The sequence below is a fragment of the Gobius niger genome (assembly GCF_951799975.1).
Source record: "Gobius niger genome assembly, chromosome: 13".
Taxonomy (NCBI): Eukaryota; Metazoa; Chordata; class Actinopteri; order Gobiiformes; family Gobiidae; genus Gobius; species Gobius niger.
Genome location: NC_136864.1, coordinates 3,293,344 through 3,308,965, shown reverse-complemented (window position 1 = coordinate 3,308,965; position 15,622 = coordinate 3,293,344). Strand labels below are relative to the sequence as shown.

At 41.8% G+C, this 15,622-nt stretch overlaps 1 protein-coding gene across 1 annotated transcript; it reads right to left on the bottom strand.

The window, feature by feature from the left end:
• Positions 1 to 4,509: 4,509 nt before the first annotated feature.
• Positions 4,510 to 5,308, bottom strand: gbp (glycogen synthase kinase binding protein). The gene has a single exon (XM_079569924.1). The coding sequence runs from the start codon at positions 5,201 to 5,203 to the stop codon at positions 4,727 to 4,729; it is 477 nt and encodes a 158-aa protein (XP_079426050.1). The 5' UTR covers positions 5,204 to 5,308; the 3' UTR covers positions 4,510 to 4,726.
• Positions 5,309 to 15,622: the final 10,314 nt, after the last annotated feature.

Sequence of the window (15,622 nt, the reverse complement as noted above, 5' to 3'; positions counted from 1 at the left end):
AAATCTGAGGAAAGCTACACAGACACAGGGGAACTTCACGCAGAAAGGCCCCGTCCAGGTGGGAAGTAAAACCCGAGACCTTCTTCCTGTGAAGCACAAGCGCTTGCTGCTGAATAGAAACTAGTCCTCTGTGTAACAATGAGGCCGTAAAATGGGACTGATGAAAATTTGGCAATTTGGAAATGGAACCTAAAATGATTTGCAACACAGTGAGCCCTGAAAGACTCACATTGCGAAACTTAAACGCAAAAAGCCACAACAGAAGACAGATGCCTTTCAGGGCCCCAGGAGGTCCATCATTTCAACATTCTATCCCAAACTCTAATGTTGAATAAAATGTCCCCAATCTGCACTGTTTATGTTTTGCTCCCCAAAAGCGTGCAGTACCTCGGAGTGACCAGCAGAGGGCTTCCACACACCTCCGTGTTTTGGTCTGGGTCTGGAGGAACACGTGCGTCTGTCACGTCCTCCACGCTCTCTCTCTCTCTGACACGTCACGTAAACACCTTTATTTACAACTTCAACACATAAACAGAGTCAGCGAGGCTCCACCAAAACATTTACTGACATTTACGCTTCACCGACAGTTCAGCACACGGGCTTATTATTCAAGTAGCCTATCACTTAAAAGCATCACATAGAACTCCACATGGGTCTATTGATCTATTTTTCACTGTGTTTGTGTCCATAATAAGTCTGTGAAGTCGGATTTGTTGCTGGGGAGCATTACAGCAGGACACAACTTTGAAAAATGGTAAAATTGTAATAAATTGTTTGTAAAAATGTAAACAAATGAAATAGGCAACCAATTAACCTCTTAAACCCCACCTGAATCAAGCACATTTTCTCCAGTTTCAAAATAGCGACGAAAACGAGGATGCAAATGCAACAAAAATGTGACCAAAAAGCGACAAAATAAGCAATGAAAAAGCAACAGAAACGGACAAAAACATGACAAAAAAGAGGCGAAAACACGACAGAAACGCCAAAAAAGGTGACAAAAACGCAGCAATTATGTGACAATAGTTCCGATCAGTTTCGTAGGTCTTAGCTTTCAAATGAGGCGTTACACTGTCTAGGAGCTTTTCGATTTGGGTGAGGCCGAACAGGAGAGAAAACACATGCACTCGAGGTTAAAGGAACAGGCCACAGTTTTCCACACTGAGATATGTTCTTACCTGAGCTTAGACGAGTTGATGTGTACCTGTCTGGTCTTTGTGCGTGCTCTCAGTCACACAAAACGACCATAGATGTTGTGAGCATTTGGCCTCTCCCAGTGTATTCCTGTAGCTCCAAATGGGGGTGCTGTTGGAAGCTACCAGGCTCTTCCACGGTCACAAAGACCAGACAGGTACGTATCAACTCGTCTAAGCTCAGGTAGGAACATATCTCCGTATGGAAAAACAGAGGAAAAACAGTTTAAGTAGCATTTTCTCCAAGTACTTTTACTCTTCACTTCAGAGTTTATAGGCTCTGGACACTCAAAAATATGCTTAACATTTTGCAGGACTTATACAAGGAGACGTAGGCCAAATTACATTCTTTACGATGCCATTTTAAATGTCACAAACCCAACAAATCTGAGCAAATTTCATTTTTTAAGATTGAGATATTGTATAAAATAGAAGAAAGCAGGAAGAGTTTGATATCCAGAAATTAATTTGGCAAAACAAGCAACTTTAGAGCAGAACATTTCATTCAATTTCAGCCAAAACTGCAGCTGAATGTGTTACAGAGAATAACCCATGTATTTAAGACTTAAAAACAGCCATATGTCCAAAGATAGTTAGATTTAGGAACACGAATTGTAGCTTTTTAACGATATTTAATGCAAGAATTGATTCAATGGCTTTCATTGCTTTTTAGTGCCCCTATTGAGTCACTACTTATTACTTATACTTCAGTTAGATTATTTTAAAGTAAAGAAACCCTGACGAAAAACATGGAAAAATCCTACACTGTTCTACTACTCCTTAGCTGAAAATTGAAGTTCACTTGTTGTGTACAGATGATACTTATGTGGAGGAAGTATCCGGGAACCTTAAACCCGACCTGGCTCCGCTCTGATCAGTTATAATCATTTAATAGTCTGTTTTCAGTCTTCTTGTGCCACACCTAATTCCTGTGGGAGGTCTGAGGGAGAAGAGACAATCTGTGCTTCTTTGTCAATAGCTTTGAGCTGCCTGGACAAGATCAGAAATGATTCAGCACAGTGTCATCCTACGTAGGCATCGGGTTATGTTGACGTTTGAGACTCTGTTGATTATCAAAGTTTTTAATCCATCGTATAAAACAATGACTTTATAGTTCATTAGCAGAGGAGGGAAGGGTATAGCCAACATTGTATCTGAAGTAGAAGTGAAAAGTAGTGGCATTGCTCAAGTATTTAGTGGACGTACTATTTGAGTAAAGTCTGATTTTTGCATCGGGTGGAAGGAATCTGACAACTAATGTGACAACTCTGAATTTTCCAAAGAATATGCCGGAAAAAGTAGTTCTAAAGACGTCATGCATTTGATGAAATCGAAATGTTCTTAACTGCGTCACATACTGATACTATATACCGATGTTACTTCTAAATGTTGATCAAGTACAAGTAAAGAAATGCTTTAAGTCTTATACCTTGTAATTCATAATTGCCATCTATGAACTTGGATTGAGAACTACTCCAAAAAGTACACACCCACTAGTACATGTACATCAGTAAATGTAACAGTAGTACCTGCCTCTGTTCACTTGTAGGAAAAGATTCTTAACTTTGTCCCAGTTTTTGTTTCATCCGATTTTGTGATCTTTAGTAGCAGATTCTAGCTCATCATCCTGAACTGATAAGAAGAAAACACAGTGAGGAGAGCGTCGTAGTAAAAACAAAATGGCGTTTATTAAGACGACAAACCCTGAATACTCAGGAACTTTATAAATACTCCGTTACGAAGTGGCTTCTGTTAAACACAAACCAAAATACAAAAAAAGAAAAATCCACGGAGGGATTCTCAAACAAAGCACCAAAAAATGTAGAGCGCCAAAGTCCTCAAATCCGGATACAGCTCGGAGCAAAATAGTCTTTTCTTTTAGTCCCCGAAGTTAGAGAAGAGCTGCCAAGAGAGGAACAGTCCAGGGTTTTGATCATTGCAAAGAGAAAGGGGACTAAAAACAGACTTAGAAAAGTGAATTTACAGGAAATACAGGCAGGGAGAAAAACAAAAAGGAAAATACAGATGAAGAGAGAACATATGGGGCTGGTCTCTGTCCATTCAATCTCACAGTTTGACATGTAAACAACTCCCAACCCCCATCAACACACACACTAACAGCCTTTGTAATCACATTGCACCAAGGACACAGTGACAAACTTTCTCTTACTCGTGTTGAGAACAGATTTGTAATGTTGTTTTTTTTACCATGATGAAATGTATTGGATTGACCGGAAAAGACCTTTAAGATGTTTGAATTGTGAGTTCTTCAAGGAAATGTTTTGACACGACTGCAAATTGGGTAATGTCTTGGTACAGAGCCAAAGCATTTCAGCAATGTAAACTGTATGCCGCACCTTAGCCTTCTGTTTTCCTCCCAGTGGAAAATATTCTACCAAATGAACAGGCTTAAAATGCACAGAATTAAAGTTTACAGCAGTTTATAAACCCAAATGCGCGATACATATTCTCCAAAGAACCGCTTTTGCCACGCGTTTTGTTGATCTTTTTTAGCTGCACTGCATCCCGGAAGTGGTGACATTCAAACCCAAACAAATTAGGCTAGTCGTTAGCAGTGTAAGCTAACTAACGTTAACGGCTAATCGTCAACAATTAAACAAAAAAAAAACAAAAAACCGGTTTAATAGACGAAATAATAATTTTTAAAAAATGACTGAAGATAGTAACAAAAGGAAAAACTCAGGAAAGGGAAACAAAGCCGAAATTAGATGTCACGTTGCGTCAGACAGACACGGTTTGAGCCTCCATCTTGGCATGTTTACATAAAGGCAGCAGAAATAACAACTGATCTTGACTTGTAAAAAGGTACAAAAGAAAGAATGTACAGCTTTGGCTCAGTAATAACATGAATACAAATGAAACAGAAGGCTTTTAGAGCTGTATCCTTGAACTGTTGGCACCGAAACATTTTTTTGAAACAACGAGAACCCGGTGTTTTTGACTGATTCTGACCCCGTGCCGTCCAAAAAATTCACCCAGAAAATCAAAAATGTTCGCTCAGAATTATTATACGTTTCAGGGGTGTAGTTCTCAGTCAACCTTTTTAAAAAATACTACATTATTGTGTAGTTTTTCGGCAGATTGGCAAAGACACTCACTGCGGTGTTATTTAAAGCCACGTTTCGCCCTGAATCTTGGCTGAAAGGCTCCACTCTTTTCTTGGAACAAGTGACGTGGTAAACGTGCCAAGAGAAAGATTTCCCAGGCGCTGTGTGGCCAGAGCGAGGAGAGAGTGCCAAGCCTTTAGTGATTTTTAGCATTGAGTGAACATGTTCTGAGACTTTCTGTGGGCTTAAATGTGAAAACAGACGGAAATCGACCCAACACCGGTGTGATCGATCAGTGGGGTGGTCAAGCTAGAGAGGGGGGAAAACAATGCAGCTTGCCATTCGACGACACACAATGGTGAAATCACAAAATTAGAAAACGAAGCTACCAGTCTTTAACGAAATTAAACCCTAAACCGTCCGTGTGAACAGTCCCGGAGCGAGAGTGCAGCGCGCTGACCCCCGTCAACACGACACGTTGTCCGCGCAGTCCCCCACCACGCAGTCAGTCCCCGTGAACTGCAGCCTCCTCACCGCTTCCTTTATCAAGTTCCCCGACAAAATCAACTCCTGCAGCAGCCGGTGCGGGTCGTCGTCCTCCACCGCCGTGGCCAGCCGCTTCTTGCTCCACGGCCGGATTTGGTCCCACTCTTGGTCGCTGGAGCCCGGGATGCTGTAGGGGCTCGCCCTGCTGCTCCCCCGGTGTCCTTTGCTCCGTAGCCTCAAGCAGCAGCCGTGTCCCTTCTGGATCATCGCGCCGGTGGGCTGTTTACCGCCTCCCCCGGCCGTGCTCCCCGCTGTAATCCCGTGTAGATGGTGCCCGGTGCCATTGTTGTGTAGCTGCAGCGCCTCGCCGATCTTGGTCACCAGCGCGTCCACCTCTTTGGAGTCGACCGTGACCGACTGCTCCAGAAAGATGTAGTTTTCCTTTCGACAGGGCATGTTGAAAGCGGTCCGGTGTGTCCGTGTGTTTTTGCAGCGCGGATCGCGAGAGTGTGGCGGATGAATGAACCGCTGGGTCTCTCCACAGACGAGCAGCGAAAAGCCGAGGAGATTTGTAAACAAAGGCTGACGTGCGGAGGAGCGCGCCATTTATAGCACACCCGGGGGGCGTTTTCAAATCAAAATAAACCGCATTTACTTGAGGCGCACGACATTGCAACCACATTACCAACAAATCACCACATAAACCACGTCATTACCCTGATTAATTTAAAATGTATTGATTTAATCGCAATGGTTTCCACGCCTTGCATTCGCGCGTGGAACCGGCCACCCCTCCGCAGTTGGTTCACTCCTGAAAAATTGGACATTACATAACTCAACTGTCTGTTCAGGCAAAACAAACAAAGCGCATATTTCTAGTACGACAAAATGGCGACCCCACGTTGTGCACAAACGAGCTGAGCCCGGGTTTACAGCGATAATAAAAACAATACTGGCACTTGCTTATGCAACACAGTGCTATCTATGAGGGCCCTTAATTAATTCAACACATGAACACGTGCACTGAATCTGCCTTGTGGTCGCCTTGGTTAATCCATTTGGTAGCGTTATAAACCTTATAAATGTGTCGTTTTACTCTAAAAAAAAAGAAAAAAAAGAGAGAATATTGGCATGTTTATAGTGGATTGTAATGTTTTCTATTTTCCAAATGAATTGATGTTGCCATACTAAGGTGATATATGGTGTTTTTGTCTGAACACCACTGAAATACAGTTGTGCATTAGAGCATATGTTGATTTAAGCCAGTGTGAAATAGAATCAACCTTGTACCAACTAAAATAAATAGAACTGGCTTAATTTCAAGTTAATTTCCCACAATGCAGGCTGTAAGATGAGGCCAAAATAAAACCTTTTGTTCAATGTATGTCATTTGAACAGCTTTTTTGTTGCAACTGTAGTGAATAGTTGTCTGTACACGCATGGGAACACGCTGTATGGCCCACATGTATCACTTCCATACATGCTCCTGGAAGGTTATGTAACACGAGGGGGGTTAGCTCATATGACCACGGGTTCAGAATTCAACAAAGGCGATGTATAACTGTCACCGAGAGCTGTTTACGCACCATATTTAGGCCTATAGGTCACCTCTTTTATACAGTGCATAACAGTGCAAAAATGCTTCTTCGACAGGTTATTTACTACTGCAGGATGGTTTATTAGTCTCTCAGTAATCTATTTCTGCAATAAGGAAACGATCCTGTTAATCAAGTCAGAGTTTGGCCTTTTTACTGCCCGTCATTGAATGCTTTGAAAGGGCACTCCTCCACAAAGGGCACTCCACACACACGATAGGCTGGCACCACAAGGAATTACAGTGACATCGTACGAAAAGCATTTCATCACTTTTGCCTTTGCCTGTTTTTTCATCCGACTGTGTCAAAATAAGACAAAATACAAGATGGAGACCGAAACTAATGACTGCACTTGAGCTGCTGCACCTATAACATCCCGTTCGTTCCCAGACCTCAGGGATTTTGCATTATGGATCACATGATATTGTTAATGATTGCACTGACGCATTCATTGACTAAAAACTATCAATACTCGTGTGTGTAAGATTGCGGCTAAAGCAAGTGTGGCGCTGTAATAACCAAATACAAACCGTTTGTTATTGCACTTAGACTAATAGCAGTTAATTATTGATGTGGATAACAATATAATGAAGCAAGTCTTATCTCAAAATGCCAACACAGTGGCTTTACTTTCTGTTTATCTCCATATGTGGCAGATTGTTGTGGCAGGTTTAGGTTCATATGGCACTATACTTCTAATGGAGCTAAAGGAAGCCAATGCTATTAAAGGATTAGCCTACTTTCAATTTTAAGTCCACGCAGCTGAGGAGGCGATGACGGCAATATATATAGCAAAATCACTCTTACTTAGCGCTACATAAAACACAACTCTTGCAGCAAAAGAATTGTCATTTTCTATAATATGTTTCCTGATTTTGTTCAATTTTTGCCTTGTTTTGGTCCTGATTTTGCTTTTTCTTCAATAAAGCTTTGACACAATTGAATGGAACGTACAGTGTTGAACGTAATATATCACTAAACCAATCAAATATCGACGATTTTTCTCGTATCGTGCACAAGTAATTAGCATTCAAACCAGCAGCTTTATTCTACTCTCATATACTGCAGTTTTGGACTTTCGCTGCTTGCAAAGAGTATCTTAAGGGTCTGATTTTGGCAAAAGAACGCCTCTGTTTTGCAAACTTGCTTTCAGATTTCACAAACATAAGATGCAAGGTGCGTAAATCAATCAGCATAATGGTGTATAGGCAAACGAAACGCATTTGAATGCATGCAAGGAGGAAGGGGGAAGAGCGCGAGAGGAACAGTGTGTGCAGGGCAGTTCTCAGAAGCCTCTGAATTGAACTCGATGCTCCCCCGCCACACGACCATATAAGGAGCTACTATCAGCCCGGGTCACGTGGCACGTCTGCGGCCAATCGGAGCGCGGCACCGGGGTTCCTGTTGTGGCTCAATGAAATCCACTCAGACACGAGGAACACGAGGCATGCGCTTCCTGAAACAACAACAAGAAGGACAGAGTAATACAGGGAAGAGGGGGAGTGTGGAGGTGAGGCGGGGAGAAAACAGGCTCAAAACAGGGGCTAAACCAGGCTCAAAACAAGGGCTGAACCAGGCTCAAAACAAGGGCTAAACCAGGCTCAAAACAAGGGCTAAACCAGGACTAAGCAAGGTAAAAACAAGGGTTGAACCAGGACTAAACAAGGTGAAAACAAGGGCTAAACCAGGCTCAAAACAAGGGCTAAAACAGGCTCAAAACAAGGGCTGAACCAGGCTCAAAACAAGGGCTAAAACAGACTCAAAACAGGGGCTAAACAAGGGCTAAACCAGGCTCAAAACAAGGGCTAAACCAGGACTAAACAAGGTGAAAACAAGGGGAAAACAAGGGCTAAACCAGGGCTAAACCAGGACTAAACAAGGTGAAAACAAGGGCTAAACCAGGCTCAAAACAAGGGCTAAAACAGGCTCAAAACAAGGGCTAAACCAGGCTCAAAACAAGGGCTAAACCAGGACTAAACAAGGTGAAAACAAGGTGAAAACAAGGGGAAAACAAGGGCTAAACCAGGGCTAAACCAGGACTAAACAAGGTGAAAACAAGGGCTAAACAAGGCTCAAAACAAGGGCTAAACCAGGACTAAACAAGGTGAAAACAAGGGCTAAACAAGGCTCAAGACAAGGGCTGAACCAGGACTAAACAAGGACTGAACCAGGACTAAACAAGGGCTAAACCAGGACTAAACAAGGCTCAAAACAAGGGTTGAACCAGGACTAAACAAGGTGAAAACAAGGGCTAAACCAGGACTAAACAAGGTGAAAACAAGGGCTAAACCAGGACTAAGCAAGACTCAAAACAAGGGCTAAACCAGGACTAGACAAGGTGAAAACAAGGGCTAAACAAGGCTCAAAACAAGGGCTGAACCATAGACTGTAGAAAATAATGGACGTCTTATGCTCACTCCTCCCCGTTTACCAGAATGACCACGGCCGTGGGGCAATTCATGGCGGATTTACAGGCTCCCCCTCCCCAGCTCTGACGAAGCATGTTCCTAAAAAGGACATACGGGCGGGATTTTCACCGTAGACTCGGCCCTTGCGTGACGTGTAGCTCGCGCTGCTCCAATGCTAACAGTCCGAGCCTCGTTTCATATATTGTTATTAACCCAGCGTTATCTCAGGAGGAAGATCTAGCCTAGTCTAGCGTTGAAACAATTGAAACCAGGCTTTAAAGTAGTTTTTAACGTGTCTAAAGTCCAATGCTTTTCAATGGGGGCCTAGCGGCGATATGGAGGTACTGCAGCAATGGCGGCCCCCACGTTTGTGGTCAAAAAGCAGGGCAGCCAGCGGCCATTGGGCTGAACCTGGACTAAACAAGGTGAAAACAAGGCTCAAAACAAGGGCTGAAAACAAGGGCTGAACCAGGACTAAACAAGGGCTAAACCAGGACTAAACAAGGCTCAAAACAAGGGCTGAACCAGGACTGAACAAGGGCTAAACCAGAACTAAACAAGATGAAAACAAGGGCTAAACCAGGGCTAAACCATGCTCAAAACGAGGGCTAAACCAGGACTAAGCAAGACTCAAAACAAGGGCTAAACAAGATGAAAAACAAGGGCTAAACCAGGACTTAACAAGATTAAAAACAAGGGCTAAACCAGGACTAAACAAGGCCCAAAACAAGAGCTGAACCAGGACTAAACAAGGCTCAAAACAAGGACTAAACAAGGCTCAAAACAAGGGCTAAACCAGGACTAAACAAGACTAAAGGCAAACTACAGCTGGGTTTAAACAAGACTACACACTAGGACTAAACAAGGGCGAGCCTAAGACTTAAACAAGGTTCAAAACAAGGACTAAACCAGGGCTAAACAAGTGCTTACGTGGCACTAAATGAGGTGTGTTAGTTTGTGTTGCAGTTCAGAACAAGCCCACTTTCTTTCAACATGACTAACGCTACGACACATTCTACATCTGCACAGTCATCGGGTAAACTCTGTGTTTCTCTTCTTCGTGCTGCCCACAGGGGAAACAGGAAGTGTCTGTGGCTCAGCTTCACTCGCCCACAAGCCGCCCTGGGGCAGGCTAACAGAAGTGGCCACTGTTCTGCACATGTAATCACCAAGTTGTACAGGAAGAGGTTTGTTTCGCGATTACGATGAAAAAGACTAAAGGGAGCGAAACCAGGTTAAATGAGACAGGTTTTAGAAGAGTGTTTATTGTGAATATGAACTGCAGAGGCTACGTTTCTCTTTCGGCTCAATGCGGCTGGTCTAAATTGTGAGCCAGATGCCCTTCCTGGTGCAGAAGTGATGCAGCAGCAGCAGCAGAGAGGGCTCCACTCTGCCCCAGTTGGAGCGGAGCCAGCGCTGAGGTCACTGAGTCTGAGTGTTCAAACAAAGAACACAGGCAGATGAAAAACATGCTGCTGTAGGTCAGGATCAGGGCTGAAAACACGGCCAAACCAGGACCAAAGCAGGACTAAAGCAAGACTAAACAAGGACTGAAGCGGGGCAAAGCCAGGACCAAAGCAGGACTAAAGCAAGACTAAACCAGGACTGAAGAGGGGCGAAGCCAGGACCAAAGCAGGATTAAAGCAAGACTAAACCAGGACTGAAGCGGGGCTAAGCTAGGACTGAGGAAACAACGAAACCAGCACTAAAGCAAGACTAAACCAGGACCAATGCAGGGCTAAGCTAGGACTGAGGAAACAACTAAACCAGGACTTAACTAAGACTTAAGAAACAACCATAAGCCAGGACTAAACTTTAGACTGAAGAAGGACTAAACAAAGGCTTAAACCAGGGCCAAAGCGGGGCTAAGCTACGACTGAGGAAACAACGAAACCAGCACTAAAGCAAGACTAAACCAGGACCAATGCAGGGCTAAGCTACGACTGAGGAAACAACTAAAGCAGGACCAAAGTAGGACTAAAGTTTAGAATTAAGAAGGACTAAAGAAAGACTTAAAACAGGACTAAAGCGGAACAAAAAAGTCGGATTAAACCAGGACAAAAGTGCGGCTAGACTAAGACCGAGAAACAACTAAACCAGGACTAAACATATACTTGAGAAGGAATATAGAAAGAATAAAAACTGGGACTAAACCTGAACACAAGGAAGTTTAGACTGAAGAAGGACTTAAGCAAGACAAAAAAAACAGGACTAAACAGGACTAAAAACTAGGACAACACGAGAACTAAACTAGGACTTAACTTTGCCTAAAGAAGGACTAAAATCTGGGACTAAAAACAGGACTAAACCAAGAACCTTGCAGCACAAAGATGGGCCTGCATGTGTTTTGAAGCAGGTCCTGGGTGTGCTCTTCAGGATGGAGACGTGCCTCAGCAGCTGCAGACTGAACATATTTAACACATGTTGCATAACTGTGCGTTTCCACTGTAGACCCTGGTTTACTTCTGCTGCAGTCCGGGTTTAGTCCTCGGTCCTGTTAGTACGTGCTGTACGAGGAAACTAAGGAAAAGTCAAATCAATAATCTATGGTATTATTTTACTGAATCAGCTTACTTATAGATTTATATGGGAACGTTAACATCTGCACTTAAGTCTTGTTATGAACACTAGATTCTGAAGGTTTTTGTCTGAAAAATGAATCAATCTCTAATTATTATCTGTTATTGAGCCTTGAACTCCAAAAACAAGGCGGAAGGTCATTGTTACTGATGTTTTCAATAATAAATAGTTCATTCAAAGACTAAATAAGATGTTCAAGGTGGAAACAATCTTTACATCTAATATGTCAACTCAGATTTAGTCTCTTATTTCCCAATGAAAACAAGATAAAACTTGCAACACATGTTCTTCCTATGTTCATGGCTTTTGTGTTGGATTCGGAGCCTGAAGTTGTTGCAGGGTTTATGCAAGTAGCAGCAAGTAAAAAGTGATGCTTTAAACCTCTTAACCCCAACCTGAACAGAGCACATTATCTACAATTTGGCTTTGCCCAAATCTAAAAGGCACTTGAAAAAAAAGTCAAAATAGAGAAGAAAAAAAATTAAAAAGTACCCAAAAAACTATGTATATAACAAAAATAATGAAAAAGTGACGGAAAAAAAACCTATGAAAATGCATCCAAAACGCTGTTAAAGAGCCACAGAAAAGTGACAAAAAAATAATGAAAAAGTGACAAAAGCTATGAAAAAATTATGAAAATGTAACAAAAATGCTGCAAAAGAAAAGTGACAAAAAATAATGAAAAATTGACAGAAAAAAATAATGAAAAATTGACAGAAAAAAACAATGAAAAATGACAAAAAATATGAAAAACTGACAAAAAAGCAATGAACAAGTGACCAAAAATCTATGAAAAAAATTAAGAAAAAAACATGAAAAAGCAACTAAAACGCTGCAAAAGAGCAACAGAAAAGTGACATAAAAATGAAAAAAAAATTAATGACAAATTGACCAAAAAAGAATGAAAAACTGACCAAAAAAACAATGAAAAAGTGACAAAAATGTATGACAAAAAAGCAACAAAAATGCCCCAAATGTGCAACAAAAAGAAAAAAAAATGAAAAGAAATGCCAAAAAAACGCAAAAAATCCACATTAGATTTGAAAAAACTGAACTGGAGAAAATGCACTTGGTTACGGTCGGGGTAAAGAGGTTAAAGGTTACTTCTGACGAATCAAAACCATACTCCTAACAGAGGAATGAGAAAAATTGTGATTTTCCAGAACTTTTGAGCAGAAATTGGTGAAGCTGACAAAAAGCCTGGGTCATATTTTTGGTATTTAATTTGTGTCTTTATTTTCAATGAATTATAGACTTAATGCCTGTTTGAACGCTCTTATAGGCCTTCATTTTGTATAAATCTGATGCTTTTTACTGCAAAGTGGACACATCCTGCACATTCTCAGCCTCAGCCTTGATGTTTCTCTGGGCTGAACCTGCAGTGGATCACGTCTGAGCCTCAGGATCCTGGTCGGGGCCCGGGTTGTGGGGTGTGAGGGTGTGTAATGATCGACAGGTCGTGTTCTGCACAGAGTCATGTTACAGCACACAGTTATGTAATGTTATGCGAGTCTGAGTACACAGACTCTGGCAGAATAAACCTCCATGTGGAGCACGGCCAGACCAGCAGAATCTTTACTGCACAATTATCGCAAAAACATTGTATGTTTATTGCAAGAAGTCACAATATATCGCAAAATCACTGAAGTCTTTACCTGACAGAACGCATGGAACTTATAAATGTGCAAAAGTTCACATTTATTTCAGTCTGGCTTTGACACAATTTGCTGAAAAACAAATAATCTACAATTTGTGTCAATGGAACAAACACACATCGTAATATATTGATATCGTAACATTACACATATATCGTTTACACGTTTATAACACGTTTTTTTTTACATCGTGCAGCCCCAATAGTCGGTCACTGTGAAGGCACTCGTGGGTTTTAAATGATTTTCAGCAGTGTTGTGTGGTATTATTATGTTTGTCTTCACCATCTTAAAAAACGTAATGTTTACTGCAGAGGGAGGATTAGAAGATCAGGCTTTTGCTCAAAAACAAACAGATCCAGACCCCAGTGTTTGCACAAACACATCTGCTCCAGCAAACGGATAATCCCAATAATGACTCCCATGGGTGCTTCCTCATTTGATCCATTCCCCAGTGCCTGGATTGCCACCACCTACAGTATATACTTTAAAACAGTGGGTCCCGACCTGGAGGGCGGAGAGCTTTGTCTGGTCAGAGGATCAGGTCATAAGAGACATTATCTTCACATCAGTCTGAGAAAGTGAAGAATGTTTCACAATACTAAATACTAATATTTCAGTGTATTGATTGTTTACTGGACAGTGGTTTTGGTTTGGGGGCGGGGCGGTCTGGATCTCCCCATTTATCTTATCCCTTTAGATTCTCAGATTTTTCCACGTGTTGTGAAATAAAAACTTGTTGACCCGGCGCTGCTCTGGCTGTCGCTGCTGCTGTTTGCTGTGGCGGGAGCATCAGCCTTAGCACGTGTTTGTGTGTGAGTTCACAGTAAAAGTCTATTTTTAACCCCGAGTTTGGACTGTCAGGCTCAGGGCCGTGTTTACTGAGGCTGGACTGGTTCGAGCAGAACTCACTGCACTGTCAGCTCAGGAGGGAGAGTACAGGTACTTCCAAATACTTGAGTACAAGTAAAAAAAAAAGTAGAATAGAGAGAGAAAGGGTTTAAAAAAACAAAAATAGGCTACTTGAGTAATGAGTTACTGATTTACAGTTTATTATTGTGATCGGTGATCCCAGACTATTAAAAAGAAAAAAGCATAGATTTAAAGCCACACTGCGGAACATTACGGGTGGCACTATGTTGCCATGTCACAAGAGCAACTTTTGCACTTTAATAGAGCATCATTTAACAGAAATGGTGCATCTGAAATGCATGCATTTCTTGTTGAAAATGTAAGTATTTAAAGTAGAAAGTACAAATTAGCAAGTGTTAAATGTAAGTAAGTGTTAGGAAGAAGAGGAAGAAGAACAACAACAACAACTTTATTTATATAGCGCCTTTACATGGTCACAAATACACCGCCTTTACAGCAGCACAACAGGGACAAACATTCTTCCTTGTTGTGAGTCAGTGGCATTGACTATTCATGTAGACAGCGCCACCTACTGTTCTGAAATGTGCACCAGGTTAAATCAATCATATATTTGCTTCTTGCAGTATGTGGCTGTGCTTGTCATGCCAAGCTGAATTTGCGAGCACCGGTTCTTACCTGTCCTCTTAATTTTCTATCACGATTAACTTAGACATAAAATCACTTACGAGTGTTAACTAAAGGCTAAGATATAATAAAAAATACAATCAATAATTTTTGCTGCATTATTTAAAAATGCATAATTCCTCAAATTATAAAGTTTGGGAAATCCACCATGTTTGTTGGCAACATTTCCATTAGTTTATTATTGAAAAAGTCTGGTGCAAATACCATGATTTTTTTGCGAAAGAACATAACGATCTGAACTCTTTTGTAAGCCTTTAGTCTCCTCCACTAAAGCAATTTCATCCTCAGGTTTCTAACAAGCAGTAATTGTTTGCTATCTGTCCTTTTGTGGAGAACTAATTAATTTTACTCAGAGACATTTCCATAAAGGCTCTGTGTGTTTAAAAGCGCCTCAGCAAGACTTGGCTGGTGCTCCAACAGTGAGGGGGTAAACATGACTCCACCAATCCAGCCGGTTCCATTGACTTGATGTTGTGTCTCTCCATATTGGACTCTGATTGTGTGAGACTCATCTCTGGGCTCATGTGGACAGAGTTTCAGGCTGAAGCGAGTGACGAGCCTCAGACACGTGCTGTTTGTTGACATCAGGTGTATTTATAACACGCCGGAGTGAGTGAACTCTGTGCTCTGTGCAACTGGCTCCAACTGCAGCCAAGTGGACCAGGGCCAGAACTGAAGCTGATCCCGGACTGAGGCTGATCCCAGACTGAAGCTGATCCCGGACTGAGGCAGGTCCAGGACTGAGGCAGGTCCAGGACTGAGGCAGGTCCAGGACTGAAGCAGGTCCAGGACTGACTAAGGTATAAAGTGGTATAAAGTGATCTGATCCAGACTAATATATTGCTTTTGGCTGCACCTGCATCCAAGGTTTTTTTAAGATCAGTGTTCTCAACTGATTTGAGACCCATCATCACGTAAAGAGGACAAGCCGTTACCCAAATAAGAATTTAATTTGTCTTATGAAAATGATTGTGGGATAAGCATTAAAGAGCTGGAATCAAATGAAACCAAGCTGATAACAGCCATTTTAACAGCCTCAGATGGTTATTACACATTTACAGAAGATAATTATTGAAAGAAACA